Source organism: Macrotis lagotis, chromosome 2 (assembly GCF_037893015.1).
Source record: "Macrotis lagotis isolate mMagLag1 chromosome 2, bilby.v1.9.chrom.fasta, whole genome shotgun sequence".
NCBI classification, from domain to species: domain Eukaryota; kingdom Metazoa; phylum Chordata; class Mammalia; order Peramelemorphia; family Peramelidae; genus Macrotis; species Macrotis lagotis.
Window position 1 is genome coordinate 279,140,496 of NC_133659.1, and position 22,540 is coordinate 279,163,035.

Sequence of the window (22,540 nt, forward strand, 5' to 3'; positions counted from 1 at the left end):
TACTAAGTTCTAGCCACTGTGCTAAGCTTTATAAATATTATCTCAATATATCTCCCCCTACTTTGTGAGGTAGGTACTATTATCCCTATTTTGCAGTTGAAGAAACTGAGATAGAGATTAAATTACTTATTCTGTGTCACACAGCTAGTCTAAGTCTGAAGCTGAATTTGGAACACAGGTCTTGACTCCAGGTGCGATGCTTCATTCACTTTCCCACCTAGCTAACCCCAGGAGACAGCAATTTGGAGACAATTGCATAGTCCAAACAAGAGATAATTGAGGGAGGGCTGCTAGGTAGCACAGTAGATAAAGCACTGGCCCTGTAGTCAGGAGTACCTGGGTTCAAATCCAGTCTCAAACATTTAATAATTACCTAGCCGTGTGGCCTTGGGCAAGCCACTTAACCCCATTTGCCTTGCAAAAACCTTAAAAAAAAAAAAAGAGATAATTGAGGACCTGAAAGATCACTGCAGAAAGCAACTGCAGCCATGAAATTTAAAAAACACTTCATCCTTGGAAGAAAAGCTATGGCATATCTGGACAGCATGCCAAAAAGCAGACATCACCTTGCTGAAAAAGTCTGCGATCAAAGCTATGGTTTTTCCTTCATCAATGGATAGCTGTATAAGGAAAGCTTAGTGCCATAGAATCAAGTGCCAGAGAAGACTTTTGAGAGTCCCTCAAAACAGCAAGGAGATCAAACCAGTATATATTTAAAAGAAATTAATTCAGAGTATTCCGTGGAAGGTCAAATCCTGAATCTGAAGTTTTAGCCATATAATGAGAAGACAAAACTCATTGGAAAAGACCCTGATCTTGGGAAAGATTGAAAGGAAAAAGGAAAAAGAGAGCAGCAGATGAGATGAAGAGTATCAAGGAAATAAACATGAATTTGGATAGATTTAGGGAGATAGTGGTGGCTAGAAGGGGCTGGTGTGAAGAGTCAGAGACAAATAAACAGCAGTAAAGTGACTGGATGAGTGGAGAGAAGATTATAGATGTGAGACATACTATTCAAGCAGAATTGAGAAAACAACAGTAACAAGATACTGTGAGTAGACTATCCCTATTGTTTCTGGCTTTGCAACATCTCTCCTCAATGTTCCCTTCTCTCCTATTACAGATAACATCCTGCTACAGGTGTTCATCAAGTACCTCACTCTTGGACTACTACAATATCCTGTTTAGAGCAGGCCCCAATTTACCTCCAGGAACAAATAGAAATTCCTTTTTGACTTTTAAAGCTCTTTACAACCTGACCCCTTCAGACCTTTCTAGACTTTTTATACTCTATGTATTCTCAAACAGGATAACACTAACCTTCTTAGTATTCCTAGGACATGACACTCAATCTCATTTTTTTTTTTGCAAGGCAGTGGGATTGCCCAGGGTCACGCAGCTAGGTATTATTAAAAATTTGAACTCAGACTTTATTTTTATAAATATTATTAATAATTTGACTCCTGACTTCAGAGCTGGTGCTCTATCCACTGTGCCACCTAGCCACCCCTAGACAATCTCTTGACTGCATTTTCATTATGCCTTAAATGTTCCTCCCATTGACTTCTCAAGGCTTCCCTGGTTTCCTTCAAGATACAGTTCAAATCCTATATTCTGCCAGTCTTTCTGGGTTTCATACCACCCCTTCTCCTTTTCCCAAGCCAGTTCCTTTCCTGAGTGGAATTCTCAATTTACTTTGCATAGATCTTATTTGTACACAGTATTTTTTAAATTGTGCCTCCTTAGAATGTTTGCTCCTTGAGGGCAGCAACAATTAAAATTTTTTTTTTTTTTTGCATTTCTCCGTACATCCAGTGTACAGCATCTGGCAAATAATATACTGTAAGCTTAATAAATGCTACTTGACTTGCTGGGTTTTAAGATGTTTAAACTATTTCCCCAGAAATAATTTTACAGTTGAAAGAAATCTGGTTCCACTTAACACTTGAATTTCCTTTATAACAGTCCTTACAAGTGATCATCCAACCTCTATTTAAAATATCTCCCACTGATAGGAACATTACTATTACTTTCAGCAGTTCAATTTGCCTTTAATTTTTCAAACATTTTTGTCAGAAAGGTCTTCTATTAAACAGATACTTCCTCTGATACCCATTGTTCCCACTTCTGTTCTATGGAGTTATACATGATTGCCAAATATTAGAAAATAGAAGTTGCAATGCTATCCCCGTTCTCACCATTTTCCTCTTGCCCTCAAGCCTTTTCTTTTTTAAGTTTTGCAAGGCAATAGGGTTAAGTGATTTGCCCAAGATCACACAACTAGGTAATTATTAAGTGTGTGAGGTCACATTTGAACTCAGATCTTCTTGACTCCAGGGCCAGTGCCCTATCCACTGGGCCACCTAGCTGCTCCTCTAGAATACATTATTATTCTAGTTAACCCAAACAGGTGCTCAACATATTACTCCAGTTGTGAGATTTGGCCAGTACAGACTGGAAATATCCTTTGACATTAAGATTGTCGATGTAGCCCAAAATCACGACTTTTATGGTAGACATAGTACACGGCTACCAAACATAGACCATAAACCCTTCCCATGTAAGCTGCTAACCATGCATTTCTTCCATTTTGTACTTTTCCTTTAAAAACCAAAAAACCCTACTTCAGTATTTTGTTTATTCCCGTAAATTTTAATTTTCCTCAATCTAGTCCATTGTTCCTAACCAGCTAGGTCTTTTAGATCCCAATTCTACCATTAAATTACCTGTCATATTGAGAAAGTACTTAAAAACTATAAATTTGCAAGCTGCTACTGTGACATCCCACACATTAACTATCCTTTTAGGATTTACATTATTCACTGATTTCCATCCTAATCATTTAATTTTAGAAAATGTTGGGCATAAAAGGACCTAAATATAACCTAATGGCTCACCACTCTAAGCCTTAAATAGGTTGACACTGATGCATGAGTCAAAAACCTTGGCAATGATCTTTTAATCAACTAGGAATCCACTGTACTTCCACCTAACTCCTATCAATCTTATCCATAAATTTTTTTTAATCCAGTTCTCATTTCATTAGTAGGGACAATCTACCACTTATGTAGGTCAGCAACACATCTGCACTTTGTAAAGTCCATACAAATATTCTGAGTTTGTCTCCAATGTCTTACGCAAATCTAAATAAACTAGTGTTTTCTTCATCTGCCAGTCCTGTACCTGGCTAAAAGGGAAATAAAGCTAACTTTTCATTGTTTTCCAGGTTAGAACTGGAAGATCAAAACCTCTTTGTAAATGAGGAAATAAGGTAGGTATCTGGGCTCACAAAACCAAGGAACTAGTAGTGCCAAAAGTAGAATTCAAGGCTGACTTCTCCAGTTGAGTGCTGCTTCCCATTATATATACCAGGAAACACTGTTATTCATGAGTGGTAAATTCAGGTTAGTTCCCAGTAACAACAGCTTTGCTGTAAGTCTTCATAGATAGCTATTTGATAATTACTTGCCAGAGATCAGCATCTAAGCTCACTGATCCACCTTGTCTCCTAGAGAGCATTGTGACATTGGAACATTACAGGACTTAGATTTGAAATGACCTTAAAAGTTGCATAGTCCAACCCCTTCCTTTCAGAGGAGGAAAATGAAACCTAGAAAAGTGTGATTTCTCCAAAACCACTCCGTTTATGGAAGAATTGGAAGCTCATTCTAGTGGATTCCACCCATATGATCCGACTTGGAAGCTGGGCCCATGTTCCCACCCTTCCCCACTTTGATTCTAAGTAGAGGTATTATTATTGTTTCCCAAAACAGAGAGTAAGTTTTCCAAATAAAAATTACTTTAACTGCATTTTATGAAGTGTTTCACGTAGCCCTTCTAACATTCAGTAAAATAGGATTTGCCTGAGGAAAATGACTCTCAGGGGTCAAGTGAACATCCCAGGGTCACAGTATGGTAGTCAGCACACAGAGATGTTTATTTGTGTGACCTTGGGTGAGTCATGTAATATTGATGAGCCTGTTGCCAAATCTGATGGCCTTACCCCAATACTCACCATTCACGACTAGAGGGATATGATCTTTTGAAATTCAGTTCTCTTTTTGTATCTTTTACGTTTTTGTGATGCTGCTCTCTTGGTTCTACTACTACTGGCCTCAAATTATCATTCATCATGATCATTCCTATTGTATTTCTAGCTATCCCGGACCCAGTTTCTTTATTGTCCCTACACTCAATGATCTTATTAGTTCCTGTGAGTTTACTTGTCTTTATACTGATAACTCATAGATCTCTATTTCTAGCCTAGTTCCTTTCCCAAACTCCAATTTCTATTTCTTTTCCAACTTCATTTTCTCCCCAAACCCAACCCCATCCAAACTTCCCTATTTGTGGCAAGGTTATCGCCATCCTTCATTACCTAAATTCATAAACTTAGTATCATCCTCAATGTCTTTATCTACTGAGTTGCTAAATACCAGAATTTTCACTCCATCTTTGGAATCCATCATGGATCTCTGTGTGCTTCATCACCACCTACCTTTAGGTCCTCCTCCTAATTCCTCCTCTCAAATATGAACTATTATTCTCTGGTAATTTTTCACTTCACTTGTATCTGACTCTTCATGTCATTTTACAGATGAGGAACTGAGGTAAACTAGGAAAAGTGCCTTGTGCAGTCACACAAGAATATGAGACCAGATTTGAACTCGGGAGGATGAGTCTTTTTGGTCCTAGGTCTAACACTATCTGCTTTGCCACCTAGCTGCCCAGATTATACATGCACTATCATAACAGAACTCCTGATTCGCTTTTTTTGCCTCGTTTCTTTCCAACTCCAAAAAATTGCTGGTGACATTCCTAAAATGCAAGCTTGTTCCCCAGTGATGCCCTAGAACTTAAGTTCCTTAGAGCATGGGCCTACCTCTACGCTTATTACACTTTGTTCACCTCCAGGTGTACTGCACTTTAGCTCAATGGACCTTCTTATGCCCCCAAACAAGGTGATCCACTTTCAGACTATGTGCCTTCTCTCCCCCCAAGTCCTTCCCCTTGTCATCATTTCTCAAAACTCCTAGTTTTCTTCAAAGTTAAGCCATCACCTTTCATGGTGCCTTTTCAGATGTGGCTCCTCTTCATCTAATTCTAGTATCTCTACCTATTATATACAAGAGGAAAGGAAATATTTTTGTCTCATGTGCCCCAGGCCAGGTAATAAAGAGCCTGACACAGGATATAGTTGGTGATTATCTGGAGCTTCATCTATCCATAATTCCTCCAGGGTTAACAACAGCAGTTCAATATCTGCATCTGAGCTTGCTTTCTTTCAGCACGCTGGGGTGTTTTTGTTTTAGTACAGTGATGTGACTGAAATTTAGTACTCCTCTCCCCAAATCCTGAGATGTTGCTCTGACATTCTGAATAAGGGAAAGAAAAGTAGACCTAAATCTCTCTTGATTGGTAACCTGGCTGGGGTTCTGAGTGCATTTGTTTCTTTCCATGGCTTTGTTCTTGATACTTCCTCCACCATCACTACTGCTTCCCCCTCACACAAAACACCCCAAATCTGAGACAAGGGGCTGACAATGCAGGTGAAGAGGATGAGCAAGAGTGAGAATAAGGAGACAAAAATGGGGAGAGGATGAGTCTAAACTTAGATGACTGTGGTCATTTGTTTCAGGTCAACTGAAAGTTTGGTTGGAAATGATTGGAAAAATAGTTGCTTCTTGTGAAGGTCCATGAATGAAATCCAGAGAAAGAATTGTGGAATTTGAATGAAGACCCAAGACTATTAACTTTAATGTAGAAAAAAAATCCATTATCTTATTATGTAATTCTGCTATCTCTTATACTTTATTTTTCTTCTTTAAGGGCATGATTTCTTCTCTCATCACATTCAACTTAGATCAATGTATACCATGGAAACAGACTAACAGATTGCCTTCTGTGGGGGGTGGGGGGAGGGAAGCAAGATTAGGGGAAAAATTGTAAAACTCATAAATAAAATCTTTCTAAAAAAATGTCAAAAAAGAAAAAGAAAGAATCCAGGAAAACTGCATTCAATGAAATACAGAACGTTTAAGCTTTCCTGATGAAACAACCAGAGTTGAATAGAAAGACTGGTCTTCACATATGGGACTCAGGTGAAGCATTGAGAGGGTTGGATGAGAAGGGTAAATTACGAGGAACTACTTAATGGTGTTGAATTGCTTGTATTCCTGCAAGGGAAGATGAAACTGATAACTTATATGAAACTTCTCATTTATTAGGGCAATTAGAAGGTGCATGTGCATATATGAGAAAGGCACAGGAGGGAGTTGAATATGAAGGTATATTACAAAGATGGAGTCAATGGGGAGAAAGGGAAAGGAGAGGTAGAATGGGGCAAGTTATTTCACATAAAAGAAGGCAAAGCTTTTGCAGTGTAGGTAGGGAATGAATGAGTCTTATTCCAGTCATAAGTAGCTCAGAGAGAAAATATAAATCAACTGAGTCTAGAAATCTATCTTACACTAGAGGAAAACAGGAGAGGAAAGGGATGGGAGACGGGGGGGGGGGGGGGGGGGGGGGGTGTAGATGATAGAAGAGAGGAAAGATCATAGGAGTAGGTAGTCAGATGCAACAGACTTTTGAATAACGACAGTTGAGAGAGAATAGAATAAATGGGGGGGGGGGGGAGAATAGGATAGAAGGAAGTACAGTTAGCAATAGCAACTGGGGAAAAATATTGAAGCAACTTCTCTGATGGACTTATGATAAAGAATGATATCCCAAAGACAGAGCTGATGGAATCTGAATGCAGATTGAAGCACACTTTTCCCCGATCTGATTTTTTTTCTTGAGGTTTCTCTTTCTTTGTGTGTGGAGGTTATGTTTACTTTTACAACATGACTATTGTGCTAATGTTTTTATTGGCAACCCGTTGGCAAAGCAATGGGGTTAAGTGACTTGTCCAAGGTCACACAGCTAGCTAATTACTAAATGCTGAGGTTGGTGAACTCAGGTCCTTCTGACTTCAGAGGCAGTACTCTATATTCTGAAGTACCTGGCTGTTTCTATGGCAACACATTTTCAACCAATAGCAGGTTATTTGCTTTCTCAATGGGGGAAGTGGAGTGGGAGGAAGAGAATTTGGAACTTGGTGGAGGGGGTTAAAATAAATTTTTAAAAAAGATCAGGTGGGAGTGACACAGCCAGAATTTGGTGAACTCTGAGACTGGAGCCTTTCCCCACAAATCTCCATCCTCCCTCCCCTCCTGTCTGAAATATGAATATTTTGGGAAATACAAGAGTGTGACAGAAGATTTGGCTAATATAAAGTATGAACAATGATTTAAAAAAGAACTTGGCAGAATTCACTACATAAAATTTATTTTTTTTATATAAAAATGTATAACCAGCACCTACTTTTAAATCAATTAATTTATGAAATCACTGTGTTCTATAAGAAACACATGTTAGCATTAAAACAGCTTAAAGAAATGTCATGGCTATCTACAAAAAATCAGTTTTGATTCTTTTTTCTTCCATATTTTAATATTGGCATACATGAGGGAAAATTAAATTCTTGTGTTGAACATATTATAGTTGATAATTTTTTTTTTAAAGAATACACATTGCTTAATCACTGCTATGGTCTTTAAAGACTTCAATTCTTTCAGATAAAAAATTAAAGATACCATGACAGTTTTGCTGCATTTTTTTTTTACAGCAATTATTTTTTCCTATACAACAATTTCTGAGTAGGCATGCAGGTTAACTTTTCATGTTGTTACATACCTGTATTTAAGCCAACTCAGTCATACTCCATTTTTACAGAAAAATGCTAAAATACATATTGCAGTAAGCACAGAGGAACTTTAAAAAGACCACCAGTATGAATGGCACAAAAAAAATACCATCTGTATAAATTATTAACTGGAGTTCCTGATCACAGAAATTGGTACAGGGATTTCCAGTATGATCCTTAGGGCTTTGCTCTCTGAAAGAATACCTGTTAAAAAAATAAAGGGGGTTATTAGAAATGAGTTTTTTCCCACAAAGATTCGTTGCTTAGAACCATTGCTTCACAAAAGGAATGCAATCATTCCTCTAGGGTGAAATATGTCTGTCTAAAATCAGTATTTCACATAATTCATAATCCCATGGGTAAATTAAGAAAAACCAAAAACTTTACATATTGCTGATTACCTGAGACTGCAAACAAGGAAAAAACATGTCAAATGAATAAAGATCTAAAATAGCTAGACGATGCCTTTGGTTGAAGAAGTTAGAAGTAACAAAGAATGTTTCCTTTTCTCTCCTAATGCAGACCAGCAGTTTGTCTGCCCCTCATCTTTTCCTAGAACTACTATGAATACTGAGCACTGAAATCCAGTGTTAAGGTCAAAGCTCCAACATGGGTCAGAGATGTGCCTGGCCAGCACTCTCCCAAAGGCCATGCTGCTTATCACAGTTCAAGATACCCAACTAGTAGCATAATCATCACTCAACAACATTTTAAGTGTGTATCATAAAAAGGGTGCTCTGCCAGCCACTGAATGCAATAAAAGCTAGACCAAGATTTGTGGAGTTTACAGTCTGGCCATATTTACTACTGCAGTGTTGGTGGCATGCCAAATGAGCACACATCAACTGTTCTCAGAACTCAGCAGCAGAAGAGATAATTTGGGATGAGTATAGTCAGGCAAAGTCTTACAGAGGAGGTCTGAATTCTGTCTGAATCCTTAAGGATAGACAAGAGCAAATTTGGGGGAAGGAATAGTGTACAAGATACAATGCCATAAATATTCCAGTTGTGTTCTGGAAACAGTAAAGAAAAATCTCCTATCCCAGGGAAGAACAAACATATTTATGTTGTATCTGAATGTTTTAAAAAATATTTTCCTTCTAAAAACTCTGAAATGGTCAACAATTAGGTAAGTACCAAGTTAATATGCCTTCCCAACACACCTTTAGCTTCATATAAAGGGAACAAAGCTGGGTTGGCTGAGACTGCAACCCTAAATGACCTAGATCCCAAATAATGCTAGTGCTCACAAAGAGAACTGCAGGTTTGGAGAGCTGAATGTATGCCCCATCAGTTCTATAAAAAGACTCCAAGTTGTGGGCCATTTTCATGTATGAGGGACTGCACATTTCTTTTATCTACTCAACAAGAGTCATCTCCACATTTCCTTAGCTCTCCCACAGCTAGGAAAAAAATAAAAGAGCAGTATAAAACTAAAACTCCAAGTACCATCCTATGATTAGAAGGATGTCTGTGAAATCTTCACAAGTTTGATTTCAGTTTTGCAAACCTTCTCCTTTGCCGGGAGGAGGTGCCCTTAAATGGGATAGTCCCCCTCCCTCAGTTCTAGCTTTGTCTGCTGGCTGAACCTTCAGGACTAGTTACCTTCATACCATGGTAAAATACTGGACTAGTAAGACTTTAATGGAAGTGAAACAATTTAAAATGAAAAATATTTCCAGGCTGAAATTAACATTCCAATTCAGTTTACACACAAATCACCAAATAAATATTATGGTCAGCTTTTAGGACCCAACAGTCTATCTAACTTTAATACTTGCATGAATATAAAAAGGCTAAGAGGTAGATCTGAATCAAAACATATCTATATCTATACTTTTGTCTCAAGCACATAGGCTAAACACAAAATTTCATTTCCTTTTACTTGTCTTATGTTCTTTTGAATCCCTTCAATAATCTTATTAGGTGAGGTCTAGGCTAGGACGCTATCTTATGAGATGCCCTTCCTCCTGCTTGAGAGCACATGGTAGCTGAATACCACTTTAACATATTAAGCTTTTGAAAAAGCTATTCTTTTTTTTTAAGGTTTTTTTTTGCAAGGCAAATGGGGTTAAGTGGCTTGCCCAAGGCCACACAGCTAGGTAATTAAAGTGTCTGAGACTGGATTTGAACCCAGGTACTCCTGACTCCAGGGCCGGTGCTTTATCCACTGCGCCACCTAGCTGCCCCTGAAAAAGCCATTCTTATATACACATATATTCTATTTGTTTTCTTTCTCTCCTCTGCCATTTCTGCCAAATTTGGAAGCCAACAGCTTTTACCAAAAGCTATATAAGATATCCAACAAGTGCATCACAAAACAAGATTCTTCAAAATGTACTAGTATTTCAGTTAAATATCACTGATAAATTGTTTTTCTTTTTTGCTCTTAAATATGGTTTAATTAAGAGGCTACACAATTTATTAACTGTCTTTGAAAACTTACCTTTAAGTAATTTTTAAACACTTTAGCATCAGCCTGTTGAAGGGCTTGGCAGAACTCCTAGAGGGAAAAATGGAACCTCTATGAATACCATCATAAAATTCAAGAAGGGTCACTTATGAAAATTATATCTAGAATTACATTCACTTCTTACTTCAATCTAGCAAATTATACAACACTGGAATTTATTCATTCACATTTCATGGGAATTTATGGGAATTCTAAAGCAGTCATAGCAAGTTGCTTTAAATTGTTCCAAGTATAAATCTCATGGTTAAGATCTAGCCCTCATTGACCTGGGTGGGGGAAAAAAAGTGCTGCTCAAGTTTTTCTCATATTCCTTGGACCAGGAACTAAGCAGCTCAAAATTTGTATCTTTCTAGCAGCACTCAACTCCAAGGACAAGCCCTGCAGGAAACTGGACAGGAAAAAGGAACAGTGCTAAGGAAAGGGAGGGGATCCTGACCATAACACATCAGTGAGTATCAAAGGGTCACTGAGATTTTATTGTGATTCTTAGCCAAACTTGGCTAAAAAAAAATTAAGAACAAAAGCAGAAAAGTCTAGGTAAAATGAAATGGAATGGCTAATTCTGACATACTAACATAACATATGCCGATTTTATACAGCACTTTAAAATTATAAATTAAATCCTGACATTACAGATTTCCATCTCATCTTTTGATGTACCCCCAAGTACAAGCTATTAGCAGGCACCTAATAAATTTCTGCTGACTGAAGATATCTTTGTCTACTTTTCCTGACAAATGGTTTATGATGAAAATTAATTTTACATGTTAGGCATTTAACTGCTCGACCTATGTATCCTTTAGTTAGGCATGTAAAAAGTTTAGAAATCTAATGTGAAATGCTTATATTTTTTCATTTTTCTAAATCAAAGTCTGAATTGATGCAAAAATTTTTGTTCCCATAGTTAAGTTAAAAAATAAAGAAGATTTTTACCTGTATTATTTCAGGAGCTACCTGGAGAGAAGGGAGATATTCTTGCTGAAGATACTGAATACATTCTGGGCCCTGAAAATTTAATCAGATATAAATACAACCTAATTAAAACTCTTTTGTGTAGACAATGGTTGAATTTAAAACAAACCATCCCACTTTTACAAATAAGGGGAATCATGTTTTACTGCTTTAGAATAATTCTTGGGGAAAAAAAAAGATTTATGTCTATAAGCAAATGCTACCAAAATCTTATTCATTCTTATACTATTGTGCTAATCAGTGATAATTAGCAGTGACTAGACTCCTAGGAAAGTCAATAACAATAATAGATGGTCATCAGCATTCAGAGTGACATCTTCTTTAGATCATCATCTATAGTAAGCATAGAATAATGGAATCTTAAATCTAAATGGAACCTCCTTTAGTCCAAATTGTCATAAGGGTAAAGAAATGGTAGTCCAGAGAGATTAAATGATTTTTGACCATGGTTAAACAACCTGTGGCTTATAGTAAGAAGTTACATTTAAATGTAATTATTTATTTATAAAGCACTTTTTTACTCATATATCTGTGAACTATGTAATAGTGGTGAGCAGTATGCACAACTCTCAAATGAAAACAATGAGGTACTTAACCAATTCATACTTTATGAAAATACTTAACTCTTGTTTCTGATCATTCTTGATTTTTACCTTAAGACAATACTGAATTGCAAGTGACTGATTGCTGGTTGGGATTATATATCCCTGGTTCAAGATAGTAAGGGAGTATTCTATTTTTTTGGTTATGATTTGTGACAAGAGAGCCACATATTTGTTGCTACTATCATTTCCCCTAGAAATCGCTGACATGAAGTTGCTCAATTAGCACTTAAAAATAGGTTTTGGACAGATTCTATATTATTAGAATTATCTTTATACAGATAAAATTCTAAATATTCAAGAAAATAAATGTAAAACTTACCCTTTTGAGATGAATTGTTTTTAGAGTCACTGCACATTCAGATAAAGCCTATAGAAAAACAAAGCTTAATAGTCAATTCCTGCTTATTTCTTTTCAAATTGGAAAATGGACCATAGATACTTCCCCTTTTCGGTGTCTTTTTCCCCCACTTCCATCTAAATCAAAAAAAGGATATTTAGTATAGAAAATATAAGAGGCCAGAAAAACAAGGAGGGTAGGCCAAGGATAAGAGGTGGAATCAGTCTATTCCTAGGTTCAAATTCATCCTTTTACAACTTCCTAGTCAATGTTATAATAAGAGGAAATTTGCAGAGAAAACAAAGAATTTTTTCAAGTACATCCATTTGACTTGATACAGAACAAAAAAGTACCCAGTATTTGTTATAAAGTAAATGTCTCAAAATTCACCAATTCAATTTCCTTGAGAATATATTTTTGTGGGTTTTTTGGATATGTTACTCCAGCTCAGTGGATACAGTATGGTATAGTAAAGAGAAAGCAGGCTTTGAAGCCAGGAAAACTTGGATTCCATGCTGACTTGGAGAGTCAGATTTGTTTTTTTAAGTTTTTGCAAGGCAATGGGGTTAAGTGGCTTGCCCAAGGCCATACAGCTAGGGAATTATTAAGTGTCTGAGGCTGGATTTGAATTCAGGTACTCCTGACTCCAGGGCTGGTGCTCTATCCACTGCACCACCTAGCCATCCCAAGAGTCATAGATCATTAAAAGAATTCTTTTTGATAAGCACTGCAAGAAAGGTGTAAAGAAATGTGGAAGAATTGGGCCTAATAGTATAGCACCTACCACAAAACCAGAGGGTCACACCATAACCAGATTAGCAGAGCAGAGCTTTTGCTTTTTTTTTTTTGGCTATTAATTATAAAACAAATCTTTGCACCAAAAATCCCTAAGGGATTGGTATCAAATATACCCATATATGATACTGATATACATTTTTAAAAATCGTCTTTAAAAAGTCTTCAGAGAAAAGGGACATTATGTGAAAAAATCTAAAGTTCCTTGGGCTATTTGGGCACAAGCCTGAGGAAGGGTTTATGCTGCATTTGACCAGACAGTATCTCCCTTGATTCTCACAACCACCCTAGGAGGAGAGGGAGGGGCTATTATTATCTCCTTATACAGTTGAGGACACTGAGGCAGAATGGCATGCATGTCATGGGCCACACAACTAGCAAGCCTGAAGAGGCTGGGATTGAGCTCAGGTCTTCCTGACCTCAGGGTCAGGACCCTCTCTACTGCACCTCCTTCTCTCTATAGAAGATTTTAAAACAACTTACAAATGAGGAAAACAGGACTTTAGAGAGAAGATGAGTGAAACTGAGGTGGGGAGGTACTAAGAAAGGAGTATACAACAGGAAGAAGTGAATAACTTGCAATGTCTAAATATTTTCAGATGGTGTTTTAGGGACACTATATTGTTTTCAATTAGCACAGAAAACCAAGTCACATGAGTTGCTAAAATAGATGGATTTTTAATAGCACAAAGATTAGAGTTAACATGAATCAACAGGTTTTTAAAATGAACCTAAACTGAAATTTAAAAATCTAGGCCTTTTTTAAAAGAACAATCTATATTATTTAAACAAAGATATCTAGGTTCTTACCAGAACTGTTTGTGCATCTGCCAGGTCAAAAGTTTGTTTTAAAGGTGCTAAGAAACATGCAGGAACAATGTGTTTGTAGACAAAATCAGCAAATCCCACTGGTCCATCTTTGCCCCCTGTGAAGAGAATACAAATTTTCCTTTTGTGTAATGTGTAATGAAATCAATTATAATGTATCAGACTAGTATAAATTAAATGCTAACTCATAGTATATGCCAGAACTAAGAAAAGAGGGAAGTTGAGAACAGGAGACTAAAATCAGATAATAATTAACCACCATACTTACCCCAGAGGTCCACAAGCTTTGAGAGGATGATAAAGCAAGTTTTCTGAGCAATAGGATCTGGATATTCAACTGCTCCTTGAATGATAGTCACCAACACTCGTTCAACATTCTCAGCACCTAAATGGGCACAAATAAAACATTTTAGTGTGGTTTCAACAGAACTACAACTCAAGACTTTTTAATTCTATTTGAAGATAAAGAAAATTAAGTAGCATCATGACATGTAAGCTTTGAAAAGGTTTTAACCCAAAACTATAAAATCACAATAAGATGTACACGAATAGAAACTATCAGATTCATGCACTCCCTCCCCCACACCCATGCACAGACTTTCCTTTTATTTCCTTCAAACTTACTAAGCAAAATTCATGAAATTAAGTTTCCTTATTTGTTTTCCTATTCAAAACATTGTATGAGGAAGTGAGATTCTATTTTCAGGATGGGGAAAGAGTAATAATATCATTTTAGGAAATATCATTGTTAAAAGAGAACATACCAGCTTTGAGAGAACCATGATGGAACCAAAGAAGAGAAACTTAGTAGGCATTTTAAGATCTCCACTAAATTTCCAATTCTTTAAAGTGTCCAAAGAAGTCTACCAAGTAGTTCCCAATTTTGTCGTGGTTGTTCTTTATAAACACCCACTCCAGGAGAGGTCTGTGTGGTAGCTAAGCACTGCTCATTTGCAACATCTCCTGAACACATCTAGCCCAGGTTCTTGGCTAAACTATTGAGCCTCTCCAGGGGTCTTTTAGACAACCTGCCCTGAATGTCCAGGAGACAACTTACAATCAGTATCTCCAACACAGAATCCATCATCTTTCCCCAATCCCTTTTAGAAGGCACCACTATCCTCCCAGGTCTTCAGGCTCACAAACCAGAAGTCATCTTGGACTCCTCACTGTCTCTCCCCTTCTCCACAGCAAAGCTGTTTGCAAGTCCTGCAAACTCACTCATACTTCTCCCATATGACACGGCCACCATTCTAGTAAAGGCCCTCATCACCTCCCATCTACATTATTGCAATATCCTGATGGAGGGACTTCTAGCCCCAAGTCTCTCCTCCACTTCAGCCTCTACAGTCACCAAAATGATTTTCCTAAAGTGAAGGACTGACTACATAACATTTCCCAGCCCCCTCCTCCTCTTCTCCTCCCTCCCTCCCAAATAAACTCTAATGGCTTATTGCCTCCAAGATCAAAAAATGCTCTGGCATTCTAAGCTCTTCCTCTACCAGCCCTTTCCTACCTCTACCTTACACTTTAGGCCTTAGTGTAGCCATTTGGATCCAGTGACATTGCCTCTAAGAAGACGGCTCTCTCTTAGCCCTAGGCATTCTTTCTATCTAGAAAATTCTGTCCTCCATTCCAACTACTAATCCTCCTGGCTTCAAGTCTAAACTAAAATCATGCCTTCCACAGGAAGACTTCCCTATCCCCTCCCAATTCAAGGATCTTCCCTCCTAATTATCTATACAACATTTGCTTTTTATTTTTACTTTATATTATTTTATTTTTTGCAAGGCAATGGGGTTAAGTGGCTTGCCCAAGGCCACACAGCTAAGTAATTATTAAGTATCTGAGGCCGGATTTGAATTCAGGTACTCCTGACTCCAGGGCCAGTGCTCTATTCATTGTGCCACCTAGCTGCCCCAAACATTTGCTTTTTATATATATTTTTGCATTTTGTCTCTTCCATGAGACCATAAGCTCCACGAGGGCAAAGTCTGTCCTCAAGGAATTATTTTCTTCAGTTACTTTTTGCATCTTCTTTTTCATTTGGTTAATTATATTTTTAAGCTATCTTTTCTCCATTTGTCCAATGGTATTTTTAAGGGATTTATTTTTTCACTCTATTTTTCTGCTTCCTTTTATAAGATGATGAATATCTCTTGCATTTCTATTTTTTGGAGGGGGGGCAATGGGGTTAAGTGACTTGCCCAAGGTCATTGAGCTAAGTGATTATTAATTGTATGAGGCTGGATTTCAACTCAGCTCCTCCTCAAATCCTGGGTTGATGCTCTATGCATTGTGTCACTGCGCTGTCCCTCTTTCTTGCATTTCTTTTCCCAATTCTTCTATTTGATTTTTAAAATTCTTTTTGAGCTCTTCCAAGAACTCTGGAGTTTCATATGTAGCATTTTTTCCTGTCATCCTCTTCTGAGATGATCTTGTGCTTTTCCTTATCTCCACTCTAACTGTCTATAGTACTGGCTTTTCTCTGACTTTGAGCTCTGCTCCTGGGTCATAGGGGCACTGTTCCAGCTTCTTGTGTTGGGGAGAAGGGTCTTCCACATTGGGACTGCTACTGCCTAGCTCACTGAACTGTCCAGCCCAGGAGAGTGGGTTGAACTGTCTTCTGGCTGCCCTCCTGCACACCCTGGTTTCAGTTCTCTGCCTTTGGCTCCTGGTCAGGCTTCCCCTCCACCAGAGACATACCTTGCTGGAAAATGCTCCACCCTTGTTCTTTCATGGGTTTTGTTGCTCCAAAATCCATTTAGAAGCCTGATAAATGCTGTTTCTGAGGAAGTTTGGGAGAGCTTAAGGAAGTTGCTGGCTTCTCTTCACCGTCTAGGCTCTGCCTCCCCCCCACCCCGCCCCCAAGGTCTGCCTTTTGTCTTTTTTCTATAATGAAGAAGGGAGTATCTCAGATTGTGAGGAAGACCTGAGAGCTCTGCTTCAATGGATGTTCTTGTAGGAAGGGCAATTTTAATGCCCACAAAGTATCTCTTTAAAATATTCAGTACCCCTATTAAAAACAATGTAAGGTAATATGTTAGGTTGAGATGATAACTTACTATGCATTTACTGTTAATTTGTATTACCAAAAAGCCAAGGGGCAGCTAGATAGAGCACCAGCCCTGGAGCCAGGAGGACCTGAGTTCAATTCCAGCCTCAGACACTTAATAATTGCCTAATTGTGTGACCTTGGGTAAGTCACTTAAAGCCCATTGCCTTAAATACAAATAAAAAATTAAAAAACAACAACAAAAGCCAGTATATGTTTTCTCACCCTGATTGGCTATGACTTCACTCATTCCACTTCCTGTGACTGTCTGCAGGAAAGCAAAGTAACTCCTCCTCAACATCTGTTTTTCCAAAGCTGCAGATTGGTCATTTTCTTCTGCGGGGCGAAGCAACACTTCAAAAATGGCATGAAGCAAGGGCATGAACATTTGTTGTAAAAATGGTGACACCTGTGTCTGGGAAAGAAAAACAAAGATCCCTGTTTCTGAAAAGTGAACCCTGCACAGCAAGACTGATCTGAACAATCTCAAATGAATGGAAAAAAAACAGTGGATAATGCATTGTGACAAACACTAGGGCCACCAAGGACAAAGCAAGAAGTCCCCAACTCATGTCATGGGAGCTACTTGGACACTTTCTTTTCTAGTAGCAGTGATCCCGAGCTGGCACACTGAGGTATGGGAGATGGGCCAGAAGCCAGTGGGTCAACCAAGACAGCTACCCCTCAGGACAGCTGGGTACCCAAAGAAGATCGTGGATAGGAGGAAGGAGAATAAGCATGACACACTTTTAAGTTGAATCTGCATTACTAAAAAAATAAATCATTAGACCCCACTGTGTGGTGTTGATCCACAACAGCTTATGCCCCTATGAGCTGGCTCCAACATAGCACTGGATGGAAAAGGTTCAGATGGCAAGGCTGCTGGGGAGAAGATCACATGAACTGAAAAGGAGCCTGCTGAGACAGGAAGAGGGGCTGAATCTGGGGATCCTGGGCTCTAGTCTGTACAAGGGGACCCTGGGAAGGGAATTAATGATCCATCACCCCCGAACCAGACTGTCAAAAGCAATGCTCATATGCAACTAGACACATTAAGCAGACCCTAAAGCTTTACTTCTTTCTTGAAATAACAAATTCCATCCCACTTATCAGAATCTAAACACTTGCTGAATTATCAGAACATCAATTAGCTGACAGTGAAAAAAATCTCTCTGTGGTTTGCTATGTAGGAATTTGGGACTTCTAATCATCTGAGGGATTTCCATTATCCAGTAACACAGTTGCTTACCCAAAAACAAATTCAAAATACTAGATTTTCCAAATCTATTAAAAAATATCATCTACCTTCTACAATAAAGCTAAAAGGATGAGAGATGATGCAAATCTTTGTGAAAATGCAATTTATCTTTGAATGACAATGACAAATGCATTCAAATTTTAAAATTCTTATAAAATTTATTGAATAAAATATATTATTTTGGGCAAAGAAACTGAAATTTCTCATTATAACCTTTAAGAATAATTTAAAATGGGGGCATCTAGGTGGTGCAGTGGATAGAGCACAAGCCTTGGACTCAGGAGTACCTGAGTTCAAATCCAACCTCAGACACTTAATAATTACCTAGCTGTGTGGCCTTGGGCAAGCCACTTAACCCCATTGCCTTGAAAAATCTAAAAAAAAGAATAATTTAAAATGCCTTGATTCTACTGACAATTTACTCATAATATTAAATGAATTGACTGATGCTCTGAGGCTGCTATTTTTGTTATACCACTTATTGGGTGGCGCAGAACCTTGAATTACTGTGCTGAATCTATGATGCAATTGGTTTAGATATTTTCCCAACACCTAATGAGCTATTCCCTGTGGAGGTAAGAGCCAGGCTTTCAGAGGACCCATTCACCCCAGGTTGTGTAAAGCCTTCCAGACATAAAGGTTGCAGCCAGAGCTAGAGCTTCACTAATTGGGGGTGCCCATGGACAAAGCCAGGATCCTTCTAAAGACTGATCACACCATGGAGGGAGCAGGATGTCTGTGGCTGCGCAGCTAAGAGCCTAACTTAACACAGACTCCCCTGGCCATGTGTGAGGCTTCCAGGCTCTTTTAAGAAGAAAATTCTCCATTTTTTTTTTACTGAGCAATACACAGCCAAGGACAGAACAAGCCTGAAGATAACCTCATCTCCAGCCACCCAAACTGGAGCCATCATGGAGGAATCAGTACCTTGAATTTGGCCGTAATCTGATTGATGAGAGGAATGAATTCCTGAAGGTCCTTGGCTTCACAGTCTTTGAGCATGTGTTCCGAGGCTGAAGGGATGAAAGGAAGAACTTCTTCCTCAAGACAAATAATCATTCGATGAAGGAAAGTACGAACACCACTTCTGAGAATCTCCTTCTGTAAAGGACAGCTGAGGGCTGGCAGAAATGTCTGTAAACAGTCCAAATAAACCTCAGAACAGCCACACTGTTTCACAGTCTGTTTGTTGCTGAAAGCTTTACTTGTTCGGCTGTGTAAATAATAAAATTAAAAGCTTAATTGAAACTTCTTTATTGTTACTCAGCATCCACAGATTAGAAAATGGAAAAGACTGTCAATATAATTTGCTCTACTCAAACCAATAAATAATGAGTTATTTTGGTAGTACAATGTTTTCTAGCAGGACTTAAACACATGGCCACTACCCAGTCAACCAGATTAAAATATAAATGAAACATTCATCAAAATAAAAGTTCATATCAATAATGCCATAAATAACATAATAAATTAAATGCAGGCAATATTAATATGTGGCTTCCTAAATCAACATGTGCCTATAGGGATTCTCATGTGCATTGCAGGGGCCCCTGTTGTCATTTAAGTTGATACCACTCATTTTTTTTGCATTATTTAGCCTTGGGATTTATGGAATATGTGGGGCATTATAGTATATCTGAAAAAAAAAGTAAGATAAAATAAATGAATGAAATCATATTCCAAGGTCTTTTTTTTTTGATACGAGGATATTAAAGATATTAGTAAGCAAGAATATAAAGACTAAAGACAAAAATATTCAAATCTGAATTCACAGGTACTAGGGTAGAACTCAACTTCCATGGAAATGATGAGCTTGCGCAACAATACAACCCTTTTAGACCAACTTGGAATAGGTTTTAATTTTTTAATTCAAAAATAGTAATTGCATTACAATTTCATTAATACATGGCTTCAATCTAGAACTGATTTTCATTTAGAATAAATTTAAATATCTTTTATAACAAATTTTACATATAGCCACTTGGTAGATACATTATCATGGGGAAGTCCTAATATAAAAAGCTCTTGGTTGAGTAATGATCCAGAATCCAAATGATTTAACATACTGAAGTGTTTAAGAATCCCTGAGGAATCCCATATTTATCAGTGTTAAGACAAAAGGTTTAAGTTTTCAAATTCAGCATTTACATGTGATTATACATATTTTGTTACGTCTACAAACCTACAGGGTCTAGTATACCCTGCCACTGGCCCCTCCTTAAACTTTATGAATGAACCTTTGAATAAAATAGGATCACTTCACAAATTTAGTATATTTTTGGAATCCAAGAAATGTTTTGTAATTGCAAAATGGTACCTATTCTCACATGATCAAATGGCTGTTTATTTCTTTAAAATGTTTTAACTGATGAAATTCTTTTAAAAAAATTATAATTTGTACTCACCTGGCAAACCCAACAGCATGGTTGAGACAATCCGCTAGAGCTGCCTGCCTTTCTTCATCTTGTGCCAGCATCAATTTTTCTAACAAAATTTTAAACTTTTCCATTAATGGAGTCAACAGATTCCTCATTAAAGCCTGCTTCCTTTCTGCTGGGTAGTCACTGTTAACAATTAATACTCCTGCAGTCTCATAAATAAAAAGCTGATCATCACTGCTCAGCAAAGACTGGTAACCATTTTCCTAGAACGAGATTTATGTCCTTTAATGAAGTTCTAGTTCATTTCACTTGCTCATAAAAATAAAATGAGCAACAATCACAGAACAAGTCAAAACAACAATTGATTTTTTTTTTAGGTTTTTGCAAGGCAAATGGGGTTAAGTAGCTTGCCCAAGGCCACACAGCTAGGTAATTATTAAGTGTCTCAGACTGGATTTGAACCCAGGTACTCCTGACTCCAGGGCTGGTGCTTTATCCACTGTGCCACCTAGCCACCCCAACAATTGATTTTTAAAAACTGTTCTGGATAAGTTCTTCACAAAACATTATTTCAAACTGCATTTAAGCATAGCTATTATGCAAGGGATAAATTAATTGCTGTCAATCAAAAAACCTTGAATTCTAAACTTTGTTGTATGGGGGTAGGAACAAATTGGAAGCAGAAACCTGGACTAGATTATTTATGTGTATCAGCTTCTTATTTGTATAACTTTTTGTAGTTATGATAAAAGGTTGATAAGGTAAAGATAAAAATAGGATATTAGTGTACTCTGAGAAAACAAAAAACAAATTCAAGTGTATATTTGAAAAAAATCTTATTCTAATGCTAAAAATTAGAGTGTTCAGAACTCATTTTAAAGTATTAATTAAAACAAAAGTTATTTTTGCAAGTGTTTCTGAAAGATTGCAAGCAAAATCAAGTTAATTAAATTGTCAGCAAATTTTTCCCCACAAGATCACTCTAATACATATTCACTTGGTGATATTTTAATTAGCTGATTTTGGATTTACGTTCCATTTTTCATAGAAGTTAGACCAAAAAATCTTCAAGTATCACTATACTTTAAGAAAACAACACTTACAAGTTCAATCTAAGAGATAAAAGCCTAGTTTATTTACATTATAAAAAACTGCCCTGCCCGCCTCATATGAATTATAGTTTACATATTATTTTTCAGAAATATGCCTATTGTATAAAACAAAATACCAAATTATTTGGGAACATTTTAGCAAAAAAACTTTGAGACATACTAAATTGTGAGTCAGAACTTTCTTAACCAAATAAATCATTACTTATACTAATTGTCTAAAATCTGTCTAAAAATGTATATTTAATAAATAGCTTTTCTGCTAAAGAGCTCTTCTTATCAGTATACCTAAGCCCTGAACAATCAATGAGAACAGCCAAACTTTAGAGACAAATGTAGAAAAAAGAACAGGTGGATTTGTCAGCTAACTATTTTTCGTGAAGAGATTGTATGGGAGAGCTAAGAAGATAAGCAAATGTGTCCATTGTGTTTTCCTGTAAAATGCAATTTTCATTTTTAGAGGAAAAAAAATTATGCAAAAAAGGATTAAATACATCTGGAAAAAATTTCAGTTAAACATGTCTTCTGATCTAATTGTCATTAATTATGACAAACTCCACAAAAAATACTTGTAACCATTTGAGAATGACTGCCAGGGAGATCCCCGTACAAAGCAATGGTTCCCAAACTACTCAATATCATTAATATTCAAACAACGAGAAGAATTTGAAATGAAAAGTAATCAACAACTACCAATATCTACAGGTTTTTGGTTCTCTAGATTTTCCATTTCTGGGCTCCTGAGGGGCAGCTTCTTTGTCAGCAGATACTTACAGGTGGAGAAAGTTCCAACAGGTCTTGTATTCTGTTCAAAATGTCCTCAATGAAAGCATTCATTTGTTTACTAAATAAATATAGGGAGGGAAAGAGAAAATAAAGACTTTTAAATAAATTGCTTGTAAGTTCAGGTAGGGTCAGGAGGACTTAAGTTCAAATCCTGCCTCAGACACTTAAGAATTATCTAGCTCTGTGACCTTTCT

At 37.3% G+C, this 22,540-nt stretch overlaps 1 protein-coding gene across 2 annotated transcripts in view; it reads right to left on the minus strand.

The window, feature by feature from the left end:
- Nucleotides 1-7,312: 7,312 nt before the first annotated feature.
- The window catches only part of XPOT (exportin for tRNA), a 47,961-nt gene continuing 32,733 nt past the window's right edge, over nt 7,313-22,540 (minus strand). For both annotated transcript variants that reach the window (XM_074226223.1, XM_074226222.1), the window contains exons 16-25: nt 22,335-22,404; nt 20,476-20,714; nt 18,998-19,283; nt 17,038-17,227; nt 14,026-14,142; nt 13,740-13,855; nt 12,117-12,164; nt 11,154-11,225; nt 10,194-10,250; nt 7,313-7,951 (exon numbers count right to left, since the gene is read on the minus strand). In XM_074226223.1, coding sequence (XP_074082324.1) covers nt 7,925-7,951; nt 10,194-10,250; nt 11,154-11,225; nt 12,117-12,164; nt 13,740-13,855; nt 14,026-14,142; nt 17,038-17,227; nt 18,998-19,283; nt 20,476-20,714; nt 22,335-22,404 — 1,222 coding nt within the window. In that variant the 3' untranslated portion in view covers nt 7,313-7,924. The remainder of the gene's footprint in view (nt 7,952-10,193; nt 10,251-11,153; nt 11,226-12,116; nt 12,165-13,739; nt 13,856-14,025; nt 14,143-17,037; nt 17,228-18,997; nt 19,284-20,475; nt 20,715-22,334; nt 22,405-22,540) is intronic.